This window comes from Neomonachus schauinslandi, chromosome 2, assembly GCF_002201575.2.
Source record: "Neomonachus schauinslandi chromosome 2, ASM220157v2, whole genome shotgun sequence".
NCBI classification, from domain to species: Eukaryota; Metazoa; Chordata; class Mammalia; order Carnivora; family Phocidae; genus Neomonachus; species Neomonachus schauinslandi.
This window is the reverse complement of record NC_058404.1, coordinates 172,802,577-172,827,490: the sequence shown is the minus strand read 5'-3', so window position 1 is coordinate 172,827,490 and position 24,914 is coordinate 172,802,577. Positions and strand designations below refer to the sequence as shown.

General features: G+C 39.9%; 1 protein-coding gene across 1 annotated transcript in view; it reads left to right on the top strand.

Annotated features, from left to right (window-relative positions):
- NWD2 (NACHT and WD repeat domain containing 2) overlaps positions 1-24,914 on the top strand; it is a 182,600-nt gene that overhangs the window by 146,982 nt on the left and 10,704 nt on the right. The window contains exons 4-5 of the mRNA XM_021701675.1: positions 14,317-14,520; positions 21,809-21,953. Of these exons, the coding sequence (XP_021557350.1) occupies positions 14,317-14,520; positions 21,809-21,953 (349 nt within the window). The remainder of the gene's footprint in view (positions 1-14,316; positions 14,521-21,808; positions 21,954-24,914) is intronic.

The following is a 24,914-nucleotide window of genomic DNA, read 5'->3' as shown; positions in this document are numbered from 1 at the left end:
TATATTAATGCTCTTAATCCACATGGCAATCCACTGAGGTTGGCCCTCTTATGACTGGAGCAGTTGCCTGAGGTCATGTAACAAGAGACTGTGCTCTTAACCACTTTCAGTGCCACCTCATTAATAAAAGGTAAACTGTACCCACTGTCTTCTAAGATATATATCAAAGTGAAATAAAAGTATAAAATACAGTATAAAATACTGTATATATATTTATAATATATATAGTATATAGAATATATATAATATAAAAAAGTATAAAATACATAAAATACATTTTTTCTATTGAAATTTATTTTAAAGGGTTTTTAAGCCGTCTAAAGGGATAAACAAGCTATTTGGAAATCTCCCTGAAGAAAGCATGATATGGTAAAAAGATTATGGACTTGCATTAGAAAGACTTGGGCTCAGAGTTGAGCTCCATCTTGAACCAGCTGTGGGATCTTAGGCAAGTTACTTGACATTTCTGATCCTGATTTCTCAGCTTCAACATGGAAGCAGTAATTCATAGTGTTACGAGGATCAGAGGAGTTAATGGCATATAATTAGTTCATATTCCTCCCTCTCATGTGCAAGAGCTAGTGGTGCTGGATAACTGGGTTTCTTTGTAATAGACACGCTGAAATTAGCGGAAGACGAATCCAAGAAGGAGCCTCATAAACTGCCCTTCCCCCAGAATTCAAGCAAATTAGCAAAGATGAGAGGAATGATGGAGCATCCCTTCAAAAATGGCTACATGAAAAGCCTACAGAAATTTCTCATCCAGGAAAGGTAGAACAAAACATAGGAGTTTGGTCCCAAGGACACAAGCCATCATGGAAGGAAGGGGTGGGTCCAAGGACATGCTGCATCCGAAGGGCGAAGGGGGGATGCTCAGAGCAAATGGAGCTGTGGACAGCTAAGAACTCGGGACTGCAGGAACCTCTGCGTCTGCAGTGACCAGAGAAGGCAAACCCAGCATGTGGCATCGGTGGGGGATGGGAAGGGAGGGACACCCATCGCCAGGAACCGTGGCATAAAGGTCTACAGGCATCCGCTCTAGCATCGCGGTCCATGGTGGGTATGGACTACGGCAGCTGCGGTGCTGTCTAGGCCCCCACGCCCAGCTGCTGCCTTTGCCCACCGCTTCTGGAGACACTGCCTGAGACAAGGAAGGCTTTACAAAGGTAAGATGGCAGAGCAGCAACACGAAGACCCCTAAACCCCAGAGCAAATCTGAAATTGCCCCTGAGCCTCCCAGAACTCTTCTGGAGGAATTCCAGGGATTCAGAGCTCCATGGAAGGTAGATGCAAAGCCAGATCAAGCTCTTCTGTAGCAATGATTTCGACTCTAGTTTATCACCAGCCACTAGAGCCTAGGAAACATGGATGGCATAAATATTTCCACGTATGACTCAATATTTTCCATCAGGAAAGAAAGAGGATATTCAAACGTACATTCCTTGTAATGAAAACCATTTAAATGCATTTGAAAATACCGGGTCAGTTGACTACCATCTAAGGGGAGAGAATATTATACAAGATATTAGGAGGATTTGAAATGTAAAATTCCAATTATAGATTAGACATATACTGAAGGGGACGCTGGTAAGTCACCATTGACCTTCCTGAGCCCAGACCTTATTACTGGATACCCATTAATAACGCTGCCAGTTAGACAGTTAACCCTTAAGCCAGCTTTCCTTCTGTCCAGCTTTCAGGTCCATGGTGCACCTGCCAGCCTTACCTCCTAGACCTCTCTGCTCTGTCCCCAGTTCAAAAGAAGAAACTTTGCTTAGAACTGTGGGCCAGCAGCATGCATGGGCAATTTAGCTTTCCCCCCCCCCCGTAAGGCTTTCAAAGCAGCACTGAAAAGCCTCCCAGGATCTGCACACAGATGAGCAGTTCTGAAAGAACCCTTAGACACACTGACCGGGGCTGACCTTTGCAGGGCAGCAGGAAGAGAAGGGAGAGCCCGCTGTGGGCCAGGCATTGTGCGATGTATCAAAGCCAGGATGAGGACCCAGCCAGCTGGACCGTGGCTGCGAGAGCCAGCCTCCACGGGCACTAAAACAGGACTGGAATCCACATTTTTAAGTGTGAAGTTAGAATCTGAGTGTGGGACGTTTTATATGTTAAATATAAACGGATGCTATTTCCATGGACATAATGCCCTCAATATCTGCTACCTTAACGATAGGATATTTCATATGGTGTTATTTATATTTAAAAAAAGACAAGATTGGACGAATCTAAATATTCATCAGTGGGAAAGGTCTATTAATAAAAAAAAAAAAGCCACTTGAAAATAGGACCAAATGTTGAGTGGTCAAGTTGGTGTGGGGCATAGCTGGTTATTTTATGCTTTGTGTGTTTCTCTAGTTAATTTCTTCGAAGACTTAGAAAAATAGACACTTGAGCCGAATTCCCTCCCACAGCTTATGTGAATTAGTGATTATGGCTGGCAATTTTGTTTGTTTATATGAACACTGGTAAATTTAAAATCTCTTCTGAGAATAAAGCCAAGACATAAGCTAAAAATTGTTGAGCATCTTAGTACACAAATCTTTGTGGAAAGAGTAGGATGGATTTCTAAAAGTAGAATCTTACACCTACTGCCAGATTACATTCTCAGCAAAGTTGTGCTCATTTTTATCAGTTCTCTGTGTCGGAGAGTGCCCGTTTCCTTTTGCCTCTGCACTATGAGGTATTATTTCCCTCTATCGGTTTGATTAGCAAAAAGCCTCAATCACGTGTATTTGCATCTGCAAAAGCTAGCCTTGAGCATTGTTCTCTTTCATGCTTACCGGCCCTTGTTTTTCTGCCTCTCTGAATTACCAGTTCGTGTCCTTTGTCCATTTTCCCACTGCTTTGTAAGAACTCTGTATAAATGTTTTCAGCATTATCATTCTCTTCCCTCTGGACTTCTGGGACACTCGTCCACTCTTCCTCCTCCTGCACCTGTGCCCACACTCAAGTTCGGTGGTCCTCAGCCCTGCTCTCTTTCCACTCTGTCATTCCCCCTTGAACTATCTAATTTGTACAGATAACTGACTGCCCTCCTAGAAAGCTCAAAGGAGCAAGGACCATGAGTGCCTTCATGTCACCAGTCATCCCAGCTTGCCGGGGACCGAGGAGGTGTCTGTGACTTTCAGTTGTCAAACTGGGACGGTCCTGAGCAAACCGAAATGTTGGTCACCCTGCCAAGTTAGGTGCTCAATAGTTGTGGAATGAATGCATGAGGATTTCGGGGGCTGCTTTTCCAGATGGATTACTCTTTTGACTTACAGATCTATATCTGTAATTGCTCTATGGACAGCACCACCGAAGTAAGAGCATCTCACTTCCAATATGTCCAAAACACTCTCCCCACTCCTTTCCACGGCCCCCCCCAAGCCCTTCCTCTTTTGTAACCACTTTTTCAATGAATTCTTTCTTTAGCATTTTAGAATCCCAGTAATCCTTACACATGTCCTGGTTCTCAGTTTTGTGAGGCAGCTGGCCACCATTAGGGTTATAACCTGTACTTTGATGCAAATTAACAGCCAACCCCCAGGAGCAGAAAGGACTGCTCCCCAGTCCTTTCACATCTATGCTTGCTTCCCTTGCTGGGATGGTTCTAAAGAGTCAGAGTGTGTCCAGTATTTTCCAGGTCATAGAATGTCCTTACAAAAGCACACTGTAATAAGTAAAAGATAGATTATTGATATAATTATTAATCTAAGTTCAGCAGTGGGTGTCAGTATGTAAATAACTATAGTTAAACCATAAAAAAGGTAAAACTATACTTTGTTATGAGCTGAAACTCTCAAACTAGATAGAAGCATTAACATATTCTGTTGCATACTTTACGGAATTGGTAGATCATTTAATCTATGATTTTACCCCCTCAGTACGTTTTATAATGAATTGTCAGAAATACCAGATCTGGGGCGCCTGGGTGGCTCAGTCGTTGGGCGTCTGCCTTCGGCTCAGGTCATGATCCCAGGGTCCTGGGATCGAGCCCTGCATTGGGCTCCCTGCTCAGCGGGAAGCTTGCTTCTCCCTCGCCCACTCCACCTGCTTGTGTTCCCTCTTCTTGCTGTCTCTCTCCTTGTCAAATAAATAAATGAATCTTTAAAAAAAAGAAAAGAAATACCAGATCTTATACTGACAAAATTTGCTTCGTTTTGTTCATTAGGCTTGCCTTAGTTCTAACATAGCATATTACCACACCATATTAGCCAGGCTAACATAACAAAATACCAAAAAATGGGTGGCTTAAACCACAGAAATGTCTTTTCTCACAGTTCTGGTGTTTACAAGTCCAAGTTCAGGGTGCCAACGCGGTCAGAGTCTGTTGAGAACGCTTCCTGGCCTGAAGACAACTTCCTTCTGGCATAAAGCAAAGCAAATTCTTGGCTCGCTTCCTCTTCTTATAAGAGCACCGTTCTGTTGGCTCCAAGCTCCACCCCGATGACCTCCTTTAACCCTGATCACCTCCTTAAGGACCCCATGTCTATCACGTGGGGGAGTTGGGGCTCAACATATGAATTCCAGGGGACACAGTTCAGTCAGAAGCAATGCTGGTCTTCTTTTGTAGCATAGTTGAATTTCAGTAACTCAGTTCCTTCAAACATGGCTATTAACACATGGATAATGACACAGATTGCACCATTTTTTAATACTTATTTTTACATGAGAGCCTTCAGCTGCCCCTAAAGCATTGCCTGTAATTCTCCATAAAGGTTCACGCCACACATCTGTTGCTATAGCTACAGCTAGCTAAGACAGTTCACCCAGCAGAGTCCACTTAAGCCTCTTTTTTCTCGCCCCACTTCCTGAGAATGGAGGAATTTATCCTTATAGGCTGGACTCTACATTGCCTCACCTTCTTACCACCTGTAAGCAAACAGCTACACACTCTTTTCCTCCTGTCTTCTGTTTCTCTTCTTTCAATCGAGAGATACTTCAGTCCCTTCTCTATCTGTCCAGCTGTACTTCTCAGGATTGATTTCTATTCCATGGATGTATGTCTGAGTGTATTGAACACGTGTGTTTCTCTATAAATTATCTTTGGGTGAAGTAGTGGCGCCTTATATATCGCCAGGTGCTTTCCATCTCACAGAGTGCTTTCACCTGTAGGACCTGCTTGATTCTCACAACCAGCCAGGGTAGACGTGTGGCCAGATGAGTACACAAAGCCTAAAGTAATCTCTCCGTGTACAGATGGGAAGGCTGAGACCCAAAGAAGTGAAGCAACTCGCCAAGGTCATTCCTGACACTTGCCTTTCCCAACCTCAAAATATTCTTGATTGCCATGTAGATCATTTGTGTGCATGAACAGATCTTTTTGTCTATATATTGTATTTCAGAAATTCGTTTTTGTGGTATGTGAAACACATTCTCACTATATACAAATGGTGGGAGATGGGTATACTTTTTTGCCCATAGACAGATGCCAGTAAATGTCTAATCAGAATATACCTGTTAATTCCATCATGGTTATCTGGATAATTGTGTGCTCTAGGTGCTAAACCTATCTGCTAACATCCATTCTTGGCACCCCTGCACGCAAGCGTCCATCTCTAATGATTAAGAGATGAACAGGTTTCTAAAGATATTTATGTCTTCTGGTGCCAAAAGTTATGACCTTTCTTAAAGATCTTATCCAGACTGTCTTTAGTGTGGACATTATTTAATTCTTACAGATAAGTTAGAAGTGTCACGATCTGCCTTCTGCAAGCTGGAGACCCAGCCGTGTCGATAATATAAGTCCCAGGCAGATGGCAGGAGACCAAGGTCCCAGCTCATTTAGGCAGAGAGAGCAAAGTCTCTCCTCCTCTACCTTTTTGTTCTATTCAGTCTGCTGATTCAAATGCTAATCTCATCCAGAAACACCCTTAGGGACACACCCAGAAATAACATTTGGTCAAATACCTGGGCACCTCCTAAAGTTGATACATAAAAGGAACCTTCTCTGCATTTCTGACATTCCCTTCTCTGCATTTACTCTTGCTTCTTATGACATAGGGAACAATGCAGGAGCAACTAAGTTGCAATTCACTGCTAAATAAAGTACCTTATATTATGTTTAGATTTAAAAATGTAAAAGTCAGTTGTGAAGGTGCTTATTGACTTTAAAAAAACATTGAGCACTGGGTGTTATGCACAAACAATGAATCACGGAACACTACATCAAAAACTAATGATGTAATGTATGGTGACTAACATAACATAATAAAAAAAAAAATTGAGAAAACAGTCTTAAGCATGGGAAGCAGGTGCTGACCCTTTGGCTTTGTTCAGTTGGCCTCACTCTATAACAGAGCTCTATGAAGGTGGGCTGTGAGCTCCAGGGAATACATCACAACCATTGTGGTCCCTCCACCCAACAATAAATCAGACAAAAAGAATGCCAAGGGCTGTAACCCAGGGCCGTAACACTGCACATGCCGTAGTCCTTGTGAACAATGCCCCCTGGAGGTGTGCGGCGCAGAGACTGCATGACCATGGATGGTGGCCCGGCCAAGGGCACCGGCTAGAAGAGCCATCACAAGCAAATACGCGACCTGAAAGCACTTTTAGAAGGGAGCATAGCACAATAATTTGATGAAGTAGAAAGAATGAGGTTGTTGAATGAAAAGCCCCATATTCAAGTGCTGGTGCTACGGTGTCTTCTTAGAGAAGTAGTCTTAGGAAAGCCAGCTGAGGTCTGTGAGATAGGGTTTTCTTCTGCAATTCCACCTACGTCGCAGAATCATGAAGGAAAAGTATATATATAAATGTGGGTTTTATTTTAATAAATAAAAGGGAAGCTTACGGGAGGAAGGAACAGTCCCACCTGCCTTTCGTCAGTGACTGAGTTAGGGGGACCAGAGCATTTATGAAGTATTGCTTCAGCCTGTTTTAGTTCCACCGTTGGGGGCAATCTCTCCTTTTCCTTCCAGCTGCCCCCGTGAGTTTGGGCTCATAAATAGCAGCCCAGAGAGCACCTGTCCTCCTGCCTACAAAGCATGGCATCCATAACCCCCCAAAGTCTGCTCTCGCATGTCTTTCCTGGCATCCCACAACACAGTAAGAGCAAAGACACACTGAACTCCCCCATGCCTTTAACAATATCTCAATCCTTCTGTTCTTTTTGCTACAACATAAACTGCATACCGTCAGACTCAGACCCCAAATATTCTCAATCGCAAGCCCAGGCAGAAGGAACTGCACATGAAGAGCAGAAGGGGGTGGTGGAGGGAATCAGCATTTGCCCAATAGAAGAGAAAAATCAATTATGAGGAAAGAAAATGTTATCTCTAAGCCTTTAAAAACAATGGCTTAGATGTATCTATATCAGCATGTAAAGAAAGGGAGATACAAAAAGAGGAGTCCTTTTACATTTAACGTCCTGGTTGCAAAGAATTTAAAAATTTAGAAATTTTTTATAAATTGAGATGAAATTCACATAACATTAAGCATTTGGGGGCACCTGTGTGGCTCAGTCAGTTAAACATCTGACTCTTGATTTTGGTTCAGGTCATGATCTTGGGGTTGTGAGATAGAGCCCCGAGTTGGGCTCCACACTGAGCTTGGAGTCTGCATAAGATTCTCTCCATCTCCCTCTCCTTCTGCCCCTCCCCACCCGCATGCGTGTACTCTCTCAAAAAAAAAAAAGTTTTTTTAATTAATCATTTTAATGTGAACAATTCAGTGGCATTTAGCACATTTACAGTGTTGTGCAACCACCACCTCTATCTAGTTCCCAAAGCATCTGAAAGTATTTCTTATGCTAGAATTTTACATGCAAAAACTATAGTGAAAATAGATTTTCTTAGGCTTTTCAACCATTTGAACTTAACTCCGTCATTATATTTGAGAACTCAATTGGATTGTTTCTACTTGCCTAACTAACATATCTTCAATATTGAAGAATGGGTAATTTAAATGTTTTCACATTTGATTAGTGGGTGGGAGAGGTGATTATGGATTTCTGCAGACAGGAGAAATCCCCTATATTTATGTTCCTATGTATACTGACAGTGTGTTAAGCAATTCAACAAAAAGTTGAAAATTGTTTCAGACATATACATTTCTTCCATAAGGGATCACGCAGACAGACTGATCAGTGGTGTAGTTAATAAAAATGGACCTCAATGCAAAATTGAATGTAGTCCCTCAACTTGCCACCAAATTTCTCCTACAAACTGACAAAGTTGGCTTAACTGAGCAAAAAATGACCTTCTTGAGCATTGAGGATTGGGGTCAGGAGGATGTGGACCAATTGTTTCTCCTTCGGTGGTGGGAGTGAATACTCTATTGCCAGGGGACAGAGGAGGATGCCTTCTTGCTCATAGTTTCTGTGGTCATTCATGGATACTGCCCTATGGCTCCAGAGCTAAGGAATCATCTGATTAGAAAACCAAGATGGACACCATCTTGCTTCCTTGAATCTTAACTGCTTGCCTCTTAGGCATGGTCCTATATCTCTCTACCCATACTCTGAGCCATCAACCATATGAGCTGGACTTTGCAACCAAGTCAACTGACTCTTTCTCTAAGTTGACTGTCTCTAGTCCTGGTAGATATAGGCATGCTTTGTGTGTTACCTTGAAACTGTAAGCACGTAGAATCCCATAAAGTCTTCCTGAAAAATGTGGTGGCAAACTCCTCTTTTGCTATTTCTCTTTTTGCTATTTCTCAAATAGTAAGATAAGACTAAGACAGAATCCTGTCTTGGACTCCTGAAAAGTAACTGCTTTGTGATTTATGAGCATTCCACCTAAAGGAAGAATCAATAGAAGGAAAAGACTTGGGGAGAACAATCCAATAAGAAACTTTAAGCCTGTAGCACATTATTACTTTTCTGAAGTTCTGTATTACCACCATATACATAGTAAGTGCTCGATATATATTTGTTATTTGAATTGGATGAGGATATTTTTTCTTCTTTAGTATCTCTACTCTAAAATACATTTGGCCTTACTATATCGATCAAGTAATTGTAGTATTTGGTACCAGCGGCTCTGCTCAAATAATTATTTTTTTGAAGATTTTATTTATTTATTTGAGAGAGAGAGAGACAGAGATAGTGAGAAGAGAGCATGAGCGGGGAGGAGGAGAAGCAGGCTCCCGTGGAGCAGGGAGCCTGACACAGGGCTCGATCCCAGGACCCCGGGATCATGACCTGAGCTGAAGGCAGACGCTTAACCGACTGAGCCACCCAGGCACCCCTCAAATAATTATTTTTGAGTAGCCTTCAATTTTTCTAATGATCTGCTGTGTTCCCCATCCTGCCCCTTCAATGCTTGCTAACCATTAGTCATGAGACCACATGTGCATTGCCCATAGCAGTGGTTCTCAAATTCGGCTGTCCTTTGTAATCTCATTTTAAAATGAATATTGCTGGGCTGCCAACCACAATGCTCTTTAGGTCTGAGAAGTGATCTTGGAACCTACATTTTAACAAGCACCCTGAGTGACTGAGGTGCAGGTAATCCATGGTGCATGCTTTAGAAACTGAGCCATAGATTTGACACTGCCCTAGACTCTGGGACCAGCCTTAGTTAAGGGCAGAAAGACGAAGAACCAGCAGTTAGTTCATTGCTAGTGCAGTGATGATGGTCCTGTGCTAGGACACAGTCTTGTCTCACGAAGCCACTATTTTGTCCTCCTTCCTACTCCACACCCCAAATCCAGCCAGTCTTGCCCTGGATCTTGGTAGCCAGGTCCATGTTATTCCTGGGCTTCACTGGCTGCCAGATGGAGAAGTGTCAATTACTAAACCCCATATTTAATGTTCTGGCTCTCCACCAGATCCTCCATCCACGGCCAAACTCTACTGAATGTCTCCAGTGGCTACTGCTGCGAAGTCTTCTTATTCTCTACCTTGCCCATACAGGTTTTCTGGATGGCTCATTCCAGCACGAAAACCTCACTCCTCATGACAGACAGTCCTGACTGAAGATGCTGACTATCCTTTATCCAGAACTAACCAACAGGAATGGGATAATCCCCAGTCTGGCTAGCCTTAAAAATATTGTCTCCCTTTGTATGTCTGGCAAAATGAGAGGTCGTACCTGCTCATTTACCCAAGTTTAACATGAGAGAGTTTAGAAGAGGAACATTAAAAGTGAGAATAAAACGATGGTTGCCAGAGGGGAGGGAGGTGAGGGGATAGGCAAAATGGGTGAAGGGGATTGAGAGCTACAAACTACCAGATATAAAATAAATGAGACACAGGGATATAATGTACAACATAGGGAATGTAGTCAGTAATATCCTAACAACTTGGTATGGTGACAGATGGTAACCAGACTTATTGTGGTGACCATTTTGTAATGTATACAAATACTGAATCACTATGCTGTACGCCTGAGGCAAGTGCAACAGTGTCGATTATTCCTTAACAAAATAGAAAGTGAGAAACAACTCAAAATAACATTAGCTTTGTTGCATACAGCCTGTTGTCAAGAATAGCCCAAAACAAATGCAGATTGAAATAAAAGGGTCCTCATTCAGCCTTCAGGCTGATACAGTGAGTTGGAGTGAGAACACCCTTATTTCAAAAGAACCCTCTGTAGGGGCGCCTGGGTGGCTCAGTTGGTTAAGCGACTGCCTTCGGCTCAGGTCATGATCCTGGAGTCCCGGGATCGAGTCCCACATCGGGCTCCCTGCTCAGCAGGGAGTCTGCTTCTCCCTCTGACCCTCTCCCTCTCATGCTCTCTGTCTCTCATTGTCTCTCTCGCAAATAAATAAAATCTTAAAAAAAAAAAAAAAAAGAACCCTCTGTAGACCCCCGTTTACCATGCTGAAATAATGGAGACCAGAGAAGTGGTGTCCCTGCATTCAAGGCCCTTACAAAGGGCCTTTATGCAGCCAAAGAGCACACGTAAGTTGTATCGCCCTCCTGCCTGTTCTCTGAGGCTAGTACTGAGGAGACTTGAGCTTGAAAAAGTGAGTTCCGTTAGCCACAATCAGCTAGAGTGAGCCACTTAGATGGGATGGATTATGTCCCAAGGAGATGGGGCATGGCCCAACCAGGGATGTGTGTAGACAGGACCTATTAAAAGACTACAGGCTGAAATGAAGTTTGCAGACAAGACTAGCACCTTCCCAAATTATTACTCCACCTGTTGAGAGCTGAAATATTATCTCGGAATACGAGAAAAAGCTTCAACTAAGAATAGAACAGTCTAAGAGCCGCCTGGGTGGTGCAGTCAGTTAAGAATCCAACTCTTGGTTTCGGTTCAGGTTGTGATCTCATGGTCATGAGATGGAGCCCCACATCAGGCTCTGTGCTCAGTGCAGAGTCTGCTTGAGATTCTCTCTCCCTCTCCCTCTGCCCCTCCCATTCATGCTCTCTCTCTCTCTCCCTCCCTCCCTTTCTCTCTAAAATAAATAAATAAATCTTTTAAAGAAAGAATAGAACAGTCTAAAGATTTCTTCTCTATTTTGGTTCATTCATTTATGTAACAAATAGGGTTGTTTTTTTTTTAATTTTCTATGTGCTAGGAATCAACATCTCAGGCCTCAACCCTTATGGGGCTTACCATTTCGCAGTAGAGTTTGGGTTAGGAATTTAGTTTGAACACAGATCTCCCCAGGACTTTAATTCTCTCACCTATCTAGCTGTATGAGGTGAGAAAACACTGTGGATATTGCAGTGATAGTCAGTAGAGGTAGTAAGAAGTGCCCCCAAGGAAGCCAAACCACCCATGTTTCAATGCGTAAACAGGGCTTGGAGTTTATAGTAAAGGTGCTAGTCAACAGGAGGAAAGGATGGCGGTGCCCACAGATTAAAGAGAAACCTTCCCCTGGACACCATAAAGCAGACAAACTTATCTTGGCTGGCATAGATTTGTCTTAGGGTTCCATTATGTCCTTTCTTTGTTTCTACTAGATAAGACATTGAAGAGTAATTGAAATACCAGATGCTATATAAGGTAATATTTTTATTAGCTTAAAACAGTGGTTCAGGCACCTGGAGGGCTTGCTAAAGCACTAATTGCTCAGCAGAGACCCCCAGAGTTTGTGACTCAGTGGTTCTGGGATAGGACCTGAGAATTTGCAGAACTAGTAAGTCCCCAGGTGATGCTAATGCTGCTGGTCTGAGGACCACATTTTGAGAACCACAGTCTTAAGCAGACATTTAGAGGAAGCTCCAGAGTGTTGTTCCACAAAGCAGTATAGACAGCATCACTAGGTTTAAAATTTTTCAATGCCTGTTGTTTTTCTCATTACAAAATAATAATGTGTACTACAAAAAAAAGTGGTTTTTTTGTTTTTGTTTTTGTTTTTTTTAAAGATTTATTTATTTGAGAGAGCGAGAATGAGAGAGAGTACATGAGGGGGGGAGGGTCAGAGGGAGAAGCAGACCCCCCACCGAGCAGGGAGCCTGATGCCGGACTCGACCCCGGGACTCCAGGATCATGACCTGAGCCGAAGGCAGTTCCTTAACCAACTGAGCCACCCAGGCGCCCCCAAAAAAAGTTTTAATTAAAAAAAAAACAATAAACTCAGGGGCGCCTGACTGGCTCAGTGGGCGGAGCATGTGACTCTTGATCTCAAGGTTGTGAGTTCAAGTCCCATACTGGATGTAGAGATCACTAAAAAAATAAATAAACTTAAAAAAAAACCAATAAATTCATAAAACAACCTAAGTAAATTTAAAGCCACCCAAAGATAGCCATTGATAATATTGCTGTGCATTCCTATAAAATTTTTCTTATGTGTATGTTTGTATATACATATATATACAATCTTCTCTCATATATATGTAATATATATAAAACATTGGAATCATCTTATACATATTGTTTTGTAACTTACCTTTTCACTTAATAGTATATTATAAACATCTTCTACGATCCAGGAATTGCACTACTAGGTATTTACCCAAAGGATACAAAAATACTGATTGGAAAGGATATGTGCATCCCATGTTTATAGCAGCATTATCAACAATAGCCAAATTATGGAAAAAGCCCAAATGTCCATCAACTAGATGAATGGATAAAGAAGGTGTGGTATACACACACACACACACACACACACACACACACACACACACACACAGTGGAATATTACTCAGCCATAAAAAAGGAATGAAATCTTGCCATTTGCAATGACATGGATGGAGCTAGAAAGTATCATGCTAAATGAAATAAGTTAGTCAGAGAAAGACGAACACTATATGATTTCACTCATAGTGGAATTTAAGAAACAAAACAGATGAACATAGGGGAAAAAAGGGAAAAAGAGGCAAACCAGAAAACAGACTCTTAACTCTAGAGAACAAACTGATGGAGGGAAGGTGGGTGGGAAGATGGGTTAAATGGGTGATGGGGAAGAAGGAGGGCAGTTGTGATGAGCACTGAGTATTGTATGTAAGTAATGAATCACTAAATTCCTCACATGAAACTAATGTTACACTGTATGTTAACTAACTGGAATTTAAATAACAACTTGAAAAAAATCTTTCTACATCAATACAGTTCTGGAACATGACTTGCTATATCCTTTGAATAGACGTACCATAGTATATTTACATGTTCCCATTTGCAGGACACTTAGGTTGTTATGCCAATTCTTTCCTGTTAAAACTGTATCAGCATAAATATTCTGGTAAGTCTTCATGCACACCCTTAATTATTTTCTAAAGACAATTTCCCAGAAGCCCAAATTTATATAGATTTTTAAGGCTTTTAATACATTCTTCCAGAATACTCTTCAGTGAAATATTGGATCCATTTACACACCCATCAGCACTATGTGGGTATCTTCTCACACTTTCACATAACACGGAGCGTGTTTTTCTTTCCCAATTTAATAAGGAGAAAATGATATCTTATTTACATTTTGAATTGTTTTGAGTTAGGGTGGGGTCCATAGTAGTATCACACTCAGTGATTTCCTACTTTCATTTGTAGCTACGAAAATCTAACTCTTCACAAAGCAATTCTTTGGAGAGTTTGCCTATGTGGTATTTCATAGAGCCCAGCATGTCATTTTTCTTTGTCATGAACAAACAAAAAAAAATCTCAGAGTAGAACAACTTTTGTTGTATTATGTAAATTTGGGGGAAATAAATTTGCTACAAAACTCTGTATTTTGAATTTGTCTGATGTGATATGCAATCTCAGTTCTCATTATATGAATTTATTATAATTACAATATAATTGATCTAACTACTTATTAAATAATGCATGGGAAGAAAGTATCCACTGTGATTAAAAGAGAAAAGTGATGGAACAACATATCTTGTTTCTATTTAATGTTCAATAAATATTCAATTTAACTAGACGATGTGAATACTAAAATGAATTTTCTTGGTGGTACACTAACCTGAACTTTCTCGTGGATACACAGGGACTATTAGGTGAAAAGTATGGGAACATTCGAATCCCTGGAGAAGTTGAAGCCTCGGAGTTTGAAATGATTTTGGATGCTGCTGTAGAGGCGAAGCTGGAGACCAAGCTTCTGGAAGAGTGGTACTGTCGTGACGAGAACTCAGTGCCAGCAGCTTATTACCTCAGACCTAAATTGGAAATGCTGAAAAGCAATAAAAATGCAGTGAGTTATCTTTCTCTCTAAAGTATGTACGTGTCTATTACTTTCAACCGTCGTTCATCCACAGAAAAGGCATAGCAGACAGAAAGTTGTTCTGCCCTGGACCTTACATTTCTTTTTAACAACAAAATCCAAAGCTAAGAAACTTTCCAATTTTTGACTTACCTTTCTTTTTGGCCTCTCGGACTCTCCTCCTGGGGTCTGTTTATCTGAAAATATTCTTATTTTTCCCATTTTGCCATAATGTGTCTGCGATATTCTGAAGTCATGTTGTCGTGCTTCCTATATTCATGAATTCATGTATTCTATCTGTCCTGGAAAGTTCTCAGCTATGATCTCATCAAATAATGTCTTTCCTTTATTCCCTCTGTTCTTTCTTTTTTGCACTATAATTTAGTTTACACTGGAGCATCTCAGTCTGTCCTCCATTTCTCTTGATTCTCTTTCACATATCAATTTCCTTAGCTCTCCATGCTGCTGTCCAGGAGACTATTTTAGGTCTTTTCCAATTCAGTATTTTTTTTTTCTTCAGCTGTGTCCACTCTGTTCATGCATTAAGCTTTCAGGTTTCACAGTTATATTTTTGATCTGTGAAAGTTTTTTTGGGGGGGGAGGGGCCTTTTAAAATCTGCCTAGCTATTTTTAAAGTCTCTCATTTTTAAATTCAATTATTTTTCCTTTAATATTTCATACATAGTTTATATTCTTGTATCTTATGTAGAATGTTGGAGTGAGGTTGATTCATGCCTTTGTATGATGGAAATAGTATCAATGATTCCTCTCCAACTTGGTTCCTAAATGTATCTACCATGTGTCCCCTGAAACAGAATAAAGGAGGAAGAGAAAACGGATGGGCCTTTTCCTTGCATAGGATTCCTGGAGAGATTGAAAAGAAGGAATAGAGATCCATCCCTCTTCCAAAGAGAACATCCTTGATACATTCAGTGCCAAGGCATCTCTGAGAGGAGAACAGCTCTGACTTGGCAACAGTTCATTTAAGAACTTTGTGTATTTGTCATTCTCATATTTAGCATACAGCATTTTCTGCATGCAATATGAAATCATGCCAGGATCCTTAATTTTCCTTCTTCCCCCTCCATGCATTATTCAAAGTACTTATCTGCAAGAATCTTGTTTCTGTGGATAGGAATCTTAGGGCAAATCCAAGCCATTCCTCAGTTGAATATGCCAGGAATAAATGTATTGCTGGTAAATGTAGATATCAAAAAACCTAATACCTCACGAAACCAGGTTTAGACAGCGGTTTGGGAGCACTTGCTCATACGTTACTGTTTAATTGGCTTGAGTTGTTCCTTTGTCATTCTAAGATCATCTAGGGAAAATTTAAGTTATTTTCTAAGCCCCACCTGATATTTCTGCATAAATTATTGTTAAATAAATGAATGCATGAATAAGATTATCACCAAGACTCTATAAATGTTATTTGCTTGGTTGGCAGTCCTCCCATTTCATTTCCCAGAGACTCAGAAACAAATGAAGAGACAACTAAAGACAATTAAATGGAAACATATGAGGACCTTTCCTTTAACTTTCTGTTCTCTGTATCAAAACCCAAGAGGGACTTGCTACTTAACCTGTTAGCAGTGCGCCAAGCCCACGAGTTCTCCTGAGGACTCGCCCATTCCAAACCTGCTAGCCTTGGCCCTGGGCTCACGGCAAATTTTATTAAAGCCATGCACATGCCACACTGCCACCTGGTCCACAGCTGCCACCACACCATGCCCAGCGATGCGCCCCCAGCCACCATCTCACACCAGGCCTGGGCATGTCTAACCCTCATCACTCACCCCACCCAGCCTCCCATCCCTAGCCACCCCAGCATGCAGCCCCGAGCCGCCTTAGCACTTTGGAGATCTGGCATAGGACTAGGGGCCCAGCACAAATTTTGCTAACACCACCACCCCATCCCAAGTTCCCCAGCAGTCTTGCCCCCTCAGAACTGGCCTGCTTGGGTCCCACTAACACCACTGAGAGCAAGCACAGCCTGCATCAGGCAAAGAGCCAGTGCAGATGACTGCATTGAAAGGAAAAGTGACTCCAACACAACAGCAGGGCATAAGCAACACAGATAGATACTCTCCTAAAGGGTCAAGTTCTGGTGAATAGGGGACACTGTGCTGCAGGGCACTCCAGGACCTCTTCTTCATAAAGTCATTACCTTCAAGAGCAGAAGACATAGCTGACTTTCTTAACACAGAGAAACAGACACATATTGTAATTAAATTGGCAAAATCTAGTGATAAAGAAAGAATTTTAAAAGCAGCAAGACAAAAGAAGTCAGTAACTTACAAGGGAAAACCCATAGAGCTAGCACGAGGTTTTCAACAGAAACTTTGCAAGCCAGAAGAAAGTAGCATGATATATTCATAGTGCTGAATGGGAAAGATCTTCAGCCAAGAATACTCTTTCCAGCATGGCTATCATTCAGAATAGAAGGAGGGATAAAGAGTTTCCCAGACAAACACAAACTAAAGGAGTTCATGACCATTAAACCAGTCCTGCAAGAAATATTAAAGGGGCTCTTTGAGTGGAAAGGAGAGACCAAAAGTGACAGTATAAAGGTAAGAAAAACAAAAGCAGTAAAAGTGAATATTTCTGTAAAAAAATCAGCCAAGGAATTCACCAAAAAAGGATATAAAATATAATAACATATACCTAAAATGTGGGAGGACAGGAAAAAAGAATGGGTTCAAACTTAAATGACCATCAATTTAATATAGACTGCTATATGCACATGAAGTTATATACAAACCTAATGGTAACCACAAATCAAAAACCACTAATAAATATGCAAAGAATAAAGAGAAAGGAATCCGAATATATCATTAAAGAAAATCAGCAAAACATGAAAAAAAGACAAGGAAGGCTCAGAGAAAATATTCAGAAACAACCACAAAATATATAATAAAATGGTAATAAATACATTTCCATCAATAATTACTTCAAATGCAAATAGACTAAATGCTCCAATGAAAAGACAGAGGGTGACAGAATAGATGAAAAACAAGACCCATATGTATGCTGCCTACAAGAGACCCATTTTAGATGTAAAGACACCTGTAGATTGAAAGTGAGGAGATGGAGAAATATCTATCATGCAAATATATGTCAAAAGAAAGCCAGACTAGCAATACTTATATCGGACTTTAAACAGAGACTGTAACAAGAGAAAGAGAAGGTCACTATGTAATAATAAAGAGGACAATCCAACAAGAAGATATAACAATTGTAAATACTTATGCACCCAACATAGAAGCACCCAAATACATATAATAGTTCATAACAAACACAAAGGAACTAATAGATAATAACACAATAATAGTAGGGGACTTTAACACCCCACTTACATCAATGGACAGCTCATCTAAACAGAAAATCAACAAGGAAACAATGGCTTTGAATGACACACAGGAACAGATGGATTTAACAGATATATTCAGATCCTAAAACAGCAGAACACATATACTTTTCAAGGGCACATGGAACATTCTCCAGAATAGATCACATATTAGCCCACAAAACAAACCTCAAAAAAATACAAGAATATTGAAGTCATACCATGCAATTTTTCTGACCACAATGCTATGAAACTTGAAGTCAATCACAAGAAAAAACCTGGAAAGACCACAAATACATGGAGGTTAAATAGCATGCTACTAAACAATGAACAGGTCAACCAGCAAATAAAAAAAAAATTTTTAAGTACATAAGGGGGAAGTTTATAACAATACAGTCTACCTCAAGAAGCAAGAAAAATCTCAAACAACCTAACCTTACACCTAAAGGAGCTCAAAAAAGAACAACAAACAAAATCTAAAACCAGCAGAAGAAAAGAAATAATAGATTAGGGCAGAAATAAATGATATAGAAACTAACACACACACACACACACAAACACACAAACACACAATAGAACAGAGTAATGAAACCAGCAACTGGTCCTTTGAAAAATCAATAAAATCGATAAACCTCTAGACAGACTTATCAAGAAAAATAAAGAAAGGCCTAAATAAATAAAATCACAAATGAGAGAGGAGAAATAACAACTGACACCACAGAAATACAAACAATTATAAAAGAACATTATGAAAAACTATAAGCCAACAAATTGGACAACCTAGAAGAAATGGATGAATTCCTAGAACCATATAAACTACCAAAACTGAAACAGGAAGAAATAGAAAATTTGAACAGACTGATAATCAGCAAAGAAATAGAATCAAAAAAAAAAAAAAAGAAAGAAAGAAAGAAAGAGAAGAGAAGAAAAGAAAAGAAAAAAGAAAAGGGAGGAAGGAAGAGAATCAGTAATCAAAAAACTCTGAACAAGCAAAAGTCTAGGGCCAGATGGCTTCCCAGGGGAATCCTACCAAACATTTATAGAAGAGTTAATACCTATTCTTCTCAAACTATTCCAAAAAATAGAAATAGAAAGAAAACTTCCAAACTTATTCAGTGAGGCCAGTATTATCCTGACACCAAAACTGGATAAAGACACCACTAAAAGAGAGAACTACAGGCCAAGAACCCTAATGAACAGAGATGCAAACTCCTCAATAAAATATTAGCAAACTGAATTCAATAATACATTAAAAAAATCATTCACCACGATCAAGTGGGATTTATTCCTGGGTTGCAAATGTGGTTCAATATTCACAAATCAATCAACGTGATACACCACATTAATAAGAGAAAGGGAACCATATCATTTCAATAGACACAGAAAAAGCCCTTGACAAAGCACAACATCCATTCATGATAAAAACCCTCAACAAAGTAGGTTTAGAGGGATCATACCTCAACATAATAAAAGCCATATATGAAAAACCCATAGCTAATATCACCTTCTATGGGGAAAAACTGAGAGGTTTTACTCTAAGGTCAGGAAAAAGATAAGGATGTCCACTCTCACCATTTTTATTCAACATAGCACTGGAAGTCCTAGCCTCAGCAATCAGACAAGAAAAAGAAATAAAAGGCAAATTAGTAAGGAAGAAGTAAAATTTTCACTATTTGCAGATGATATGATACTATATATAGAAAACCCAGAAGACTCAACCAAAAAACTGCTAGAACTGATACACGAATTCAGTAAAGTCACAGGATACAAAATCAATGTACAGAAATCTGTTGCATTTCTATATACCAATAATGAAGCAGCAGAAAGAGAAACTAAGAAAACAATCCCATTTACAATTGCACTAAAAATAATAAGATACCTAGGAATAAACCTAACCAAAGAGGTGAAAGAACTATACTCTGAAAACTATAAAGCAATGAGGAAAGAAATTGAAGATGACACAAAGAAATGGAAAGATATTCCATGCTCATGGGTTAATAAATATTGTTAAAATGTCTATGCTACTCAAAACAATCTACACATTTAATGCAATCCCTACCAAAATACCAACACATTTTTTACAAAACTAGAACAAACAATTCTAAAATTTATATGGAACCAAAAAGACCCTGAATAGCTAAAGCAACCTTGAAAAAGAAAAGTAAGCTGAAGGCATCACAATTTTGGACGTCAAGTTATATTACAAAGCTGTAGTGATCAAAACAGTATGGTATTGGCACAAAAGTAGACCCATAAATCAATGGAACAGAATAGAAAACACAGGTATAAACCCACAACTATATGGTCACTTGATCTCCAACAAATCAGGAAAGAATATCCGGTGGGAAAAGGACAGTCTCTTCAACAAATGGTGTTGGGAAAACTGGACAGCAACATGTAAAAGAAAGAAACGGGACCACTTTCTTACACCATACACAAAAATAAATTCAAAATCGATTAACAACCTAAATGTGAGACCTGAAACCATAAACTCCTAGAAGAAAACATAGGCAATAACCTCTTTAACATCAGTCATAGCAACTCTTTTCTAGGTATGTCTCCTGAGGCAAGGGAAACAAAAGGAAAAATGAACTATTGGGACTATATCAAAATAAAAAGCTTCTGCACAAGGAGGAAAACAATCAACAAAATTAAAAGGCAACGTATGGGATGGGAGAAGATATTTGCAAATGACTTATCCAATAAAGGACTGATACCCAAAATGTATAAAGAACTTATAAAATTCAAGACCCAAAAAGCAAATAATCCAATGCAAAAATGGACAGAAGACATGAACAGATATTTCTCCAAAGAAGACATGCAGATGGCCAACAGACACATGAAAAGATGCTCAGCATCACTCATCATCAGGGAGATGCAAATCAAAACCACAATGAGACATCGCCTCACACCTGTCAGAATGGCCAAAACCAACAAAACAAGAAACAACAAGTGTTAGCAAGGATGTGGAGAAAGGGAAACCCTCTTGCACTATTGGTAGGAATGCAAAGTGGGGCAGCCACTCTGGAAAACAGTATAAAGTTTCCTTAAAAATTTGAAATTAGAACTACTCTACTATCCAGCAATCACACTACTGGGTATTTACCCCAAAAATACAGAATACTAATTCACAGAGATACTTAAAGAGATACTTGCATCCTTACGTTTATAGCAGTATTATTTACAATAGTAAGGTATGGAAGCAACCCAACTGTCCACCAACTGATGAATGATAAAGAAGCTGTGATACACACACACACACACACACAATGGAATATTATTCAGCCATTAAAGAGAATGAAATCTTCCCATTTGCAATGACATGGATGGAGCTAGAGATTATTATGCTAAGTGAAATAAGTCAGAAAAAGACAAATACCATATGATTTCAATCATAATGCGGAATTTAGGAAACAAACCAAATAAACAAAGGGAAAAAGAGAGAGAGGGAGGGAACAGGGGGAGAGAGAGATAGAGAGAGAAACCAAGAAACAGACTCTTAACTATAGAGAACAAACTGATGGTCACCAGAGGGGGTGGGGGGAAGGGTGAAATAGGGGATGGGGATTAAGAAGTGCACTTGTCGTGAGGGGCACCAGGTGTTGTATGGGTGTTGAATCACTATATTGTACACCTGAAACTAATATAACTAACTGGGACTAAAATTAAAATGTAAAAAAAAAAAGGGGAGAAATACATAGTACAGTAATAAAGCCCAATAAACGATTTCTGTGTAATTTGGGCAAATTCACATATAACATGGAGATAAGTTCTAACTTTCAGGGTTACTAGGGGCATTGGCCTGTAAAGCACCTATCATAGTATTGGCACATAGTAGACCTTCAAATAATAGTGCTTTTTCTCTTGTGCTTAAATATTGATTTTTTTCTTTGATGATCTTAAGACTAATATCTCACTTTTACATTTTCCTAGATGCAGCCTTCTGCCAAAGCTGACAATGAGAAGACCTGGAAAGAGATATCAGATGAGATCAAGGGGATATTTAAGGCTGCTGTAAAACTGTTACATGAAAAGGGGAAAATGAAATATAGCCAAGCTAAGAGGTACCTGTTCTCAGGTAATTTTTACACATCCTCAGTAAACTAAGGAACAGATAAGTAATAGATGCATTCACTGCTTCCATTTTATGGGTCTACAAGTTTAATTTCATTTACCGCCCAATGAAATTTAATTTTTCTAAATGTTTCCTTCTCCTCGAGAGGCAAGTGTTCTTTTCTTTTAACCAATAGATAAGCCTTCACTTAATTTGAGGACTTCTCCAGAAATTGTGATTTTAAAGAAGTCAGAGGAGGCTGCCTGTATTAGACCAGACTCTGCCAATGTCAGTTCATTCGTTCATTCTGTTCATTCATTCATTCACTCAGCAAACATTTACTGAGCGCCTGTTATGTGCCAGGCCCTGGGGATACAACCATGAACAAGAAGGCAAGGTCTCTCTCTCTTGGAATTTATTTTTTAGTGGGGGGAAAATAAGTGATAGGCAAGTAATCATAAATGAACAGGATCATTTCAGAAAGGATAAGCAATATGAACAAACAAGACACAGTAAGAGGGGCTGATGAAGGATATGGGGGTCCAGATGTAGATGGAGTGGGCAGTAAGGAGAGGACTTTGAGCTGAATGACAGAAAGAGTCAGAGCCCAGTGTGCTATATCCCAGGCAGAGAATTCCAGGCAGAGGGATTACCAGAGTCAAGATTCCTGCTTAGTAAGTTCCAGGAGCAGGAAGAAGGTGAAGGTAGCCAGGCCTGGGGAAGGAGAGATGAAGCCATACTAAGAGCCTATGTTTTATTCTGGGTAAGCTGGGAAGCCATTGGAGGTTGAGAAATAAAGAAGTAAGGGAGTGGCAGGATCTAATTTAACCTTAAAATAAAAATCCACTGAGCAGAGACTCATTTGTCAGCCTTTCTCAGCCATAGAAAGGAGGCTTTATTTTTAAAGGATGCACAGGAAACCACAGAGCTGAAGGAATACGTCAGTCATACTTTCCAGGGGACAAACACTATTGGGTAAGAGTAATCAGATATATAACATTTATTTTATTTTATTTTATTTTTTAACATTTATTTTAAAAATTGATAGTGAAGGGGCACCTGGGTGGCTCAGTAGGTTAAGTGCTGACTCTTGATTTCATGATCTCGTTGGGGGGGGGGTGTCGTGAGATTGAGTGGGTCATTGCATTGGGCTCTATGCTCAGCGGGGAGTCTGCTTAAGATTCTCTCTCTCTCCTCCCTCTGCCCCTCCCCTGACCCTCTAAAATAAATAAATAAATACAATCTTAAAAATTGACAGTGAAGAATGATTGAGGAAAAAGCAATAGCACTTGGGTTTTCAGATTGGTTTTGTGAATGGCATGACAAAGCAAAAACCTAAAAGGCACTAATATAATTCTCCCTATATACGGGTACTTCAAGCTAGGGCAATTGTACATAATTTTAACAAATTCATTTTCGACAAACTATCAAAAATTAGGTCTTATTTTAGGTCTCCCTGAAAGTATTAAAACCGGCAAGAATAAGCACTATCTTTAGAATATACGGACTGACAAATATCCTTGATCCTTTGGGATTTTTTTAACCAATTTTGAGACTCTGGTTCTTCATCTTTATCAAGAACAAAACTACTCTGGTCCTAAAAACGTGCTGTATTTGAAGAAAATGCCCAGAGCAAAAGCTTTTCTATTCTTTTTTTTAATATTTTATTTATTACTTATTTGACAGAGAGAGAGGGATCACAAGCAGGGGGAGCGGCAGGCAGAGGGTGAGGGAGAGGATCCTGGGATCATGACCTGATGCTTAACCGACAGAGCCACCCAGACACTCCAAAGCTTTCCTATTCTTGATGTAAGAGACCCCAGTTGGGGAGGGCATCCTCTTATTTAGAATCATACAGTTCCAGTGTTCAAGTATTTCACTGGCAAACACTTTCTTCTAATTTTCTCTACACTAAAAAACTCTGTCCATGTGGCCAGCCATATAAAGATTAAGATTTTATTTATTTATTTGACAGAGAGAGAGAGAGAGAGCAAGCAAAGGCAGGGGGATCCCAGGACCCTGGGATCATGACCTGAGCCAAAGGTGGCCGTTTAACCAACTGAGCCATCCAGGTGCCCCTAATTTTTCACACTTCTACTTTCTCTTTTATAAATAACAGGAGATGAAGAGAAATAAAATAGACCCCAAAATAGTGCCCAGCTGTGAACATTAAAACTGAATGGTCTCAGGGATAGTAGTTTTGGGGATTTATGTCTCATGAATGATAGTTGCCAGGGCTGGAACTCTCCTAATGTTATCTTCATCAGGTGCTATGACCAGTTAAACTTTAGGATATTTAGAAAAATGCAAGGACAGAAAACAAATATGGTATTCCGGTAAGGAAGGGGAAGTTTGTAAGATTTATAGATCAATAAATATCAGAAATTATCAATAAAAGTCCCCCCAAATCATGAGGATGCACTTGGCTTCTAGAAAGAACTCTATAGAGTTGACTTGGTCTCACGTGACTCATTTATTCAGGTATATTTATTAAGTCTATACCATCAAAAGGCATTCTTATGTACAGCCTCTTTTTTTCACCCTGAGCCAAGCTTAGATGGGTTCTACCAACTTGGTCTCTCTATGTCTTCTTACAAAGCATTTATAATCAACACTCCTGATTGGCACATTCTCTCCACAGAGGTAATAACAATGGCAGTTATGTTACAGTTGATTTGCTTCCTGGGAGTCAGAGGTGACGGTGCAATCTCTGGTTATCATCCATTAGGTATACATACTATAGGTTGACACTTCCTTTCTCAGGATTCACAGAAGGTAGCACCTGGTTCATCCAGGGTGCCTCTCAGCATGTTGCACAGATGGCTGGAAAAGAGATGGGCCAAAGGCTGCTTTCTGCAGATTTCCTACATCTTGCCTCATCTACAAGTTCTTACTCTCATAAAAAGAGTAGATATATATTATATAAACTCCTTTGACTGGCCTCCTTAACCAACTTGCCTCATCAAAACCCTTTGTAGGGGCACC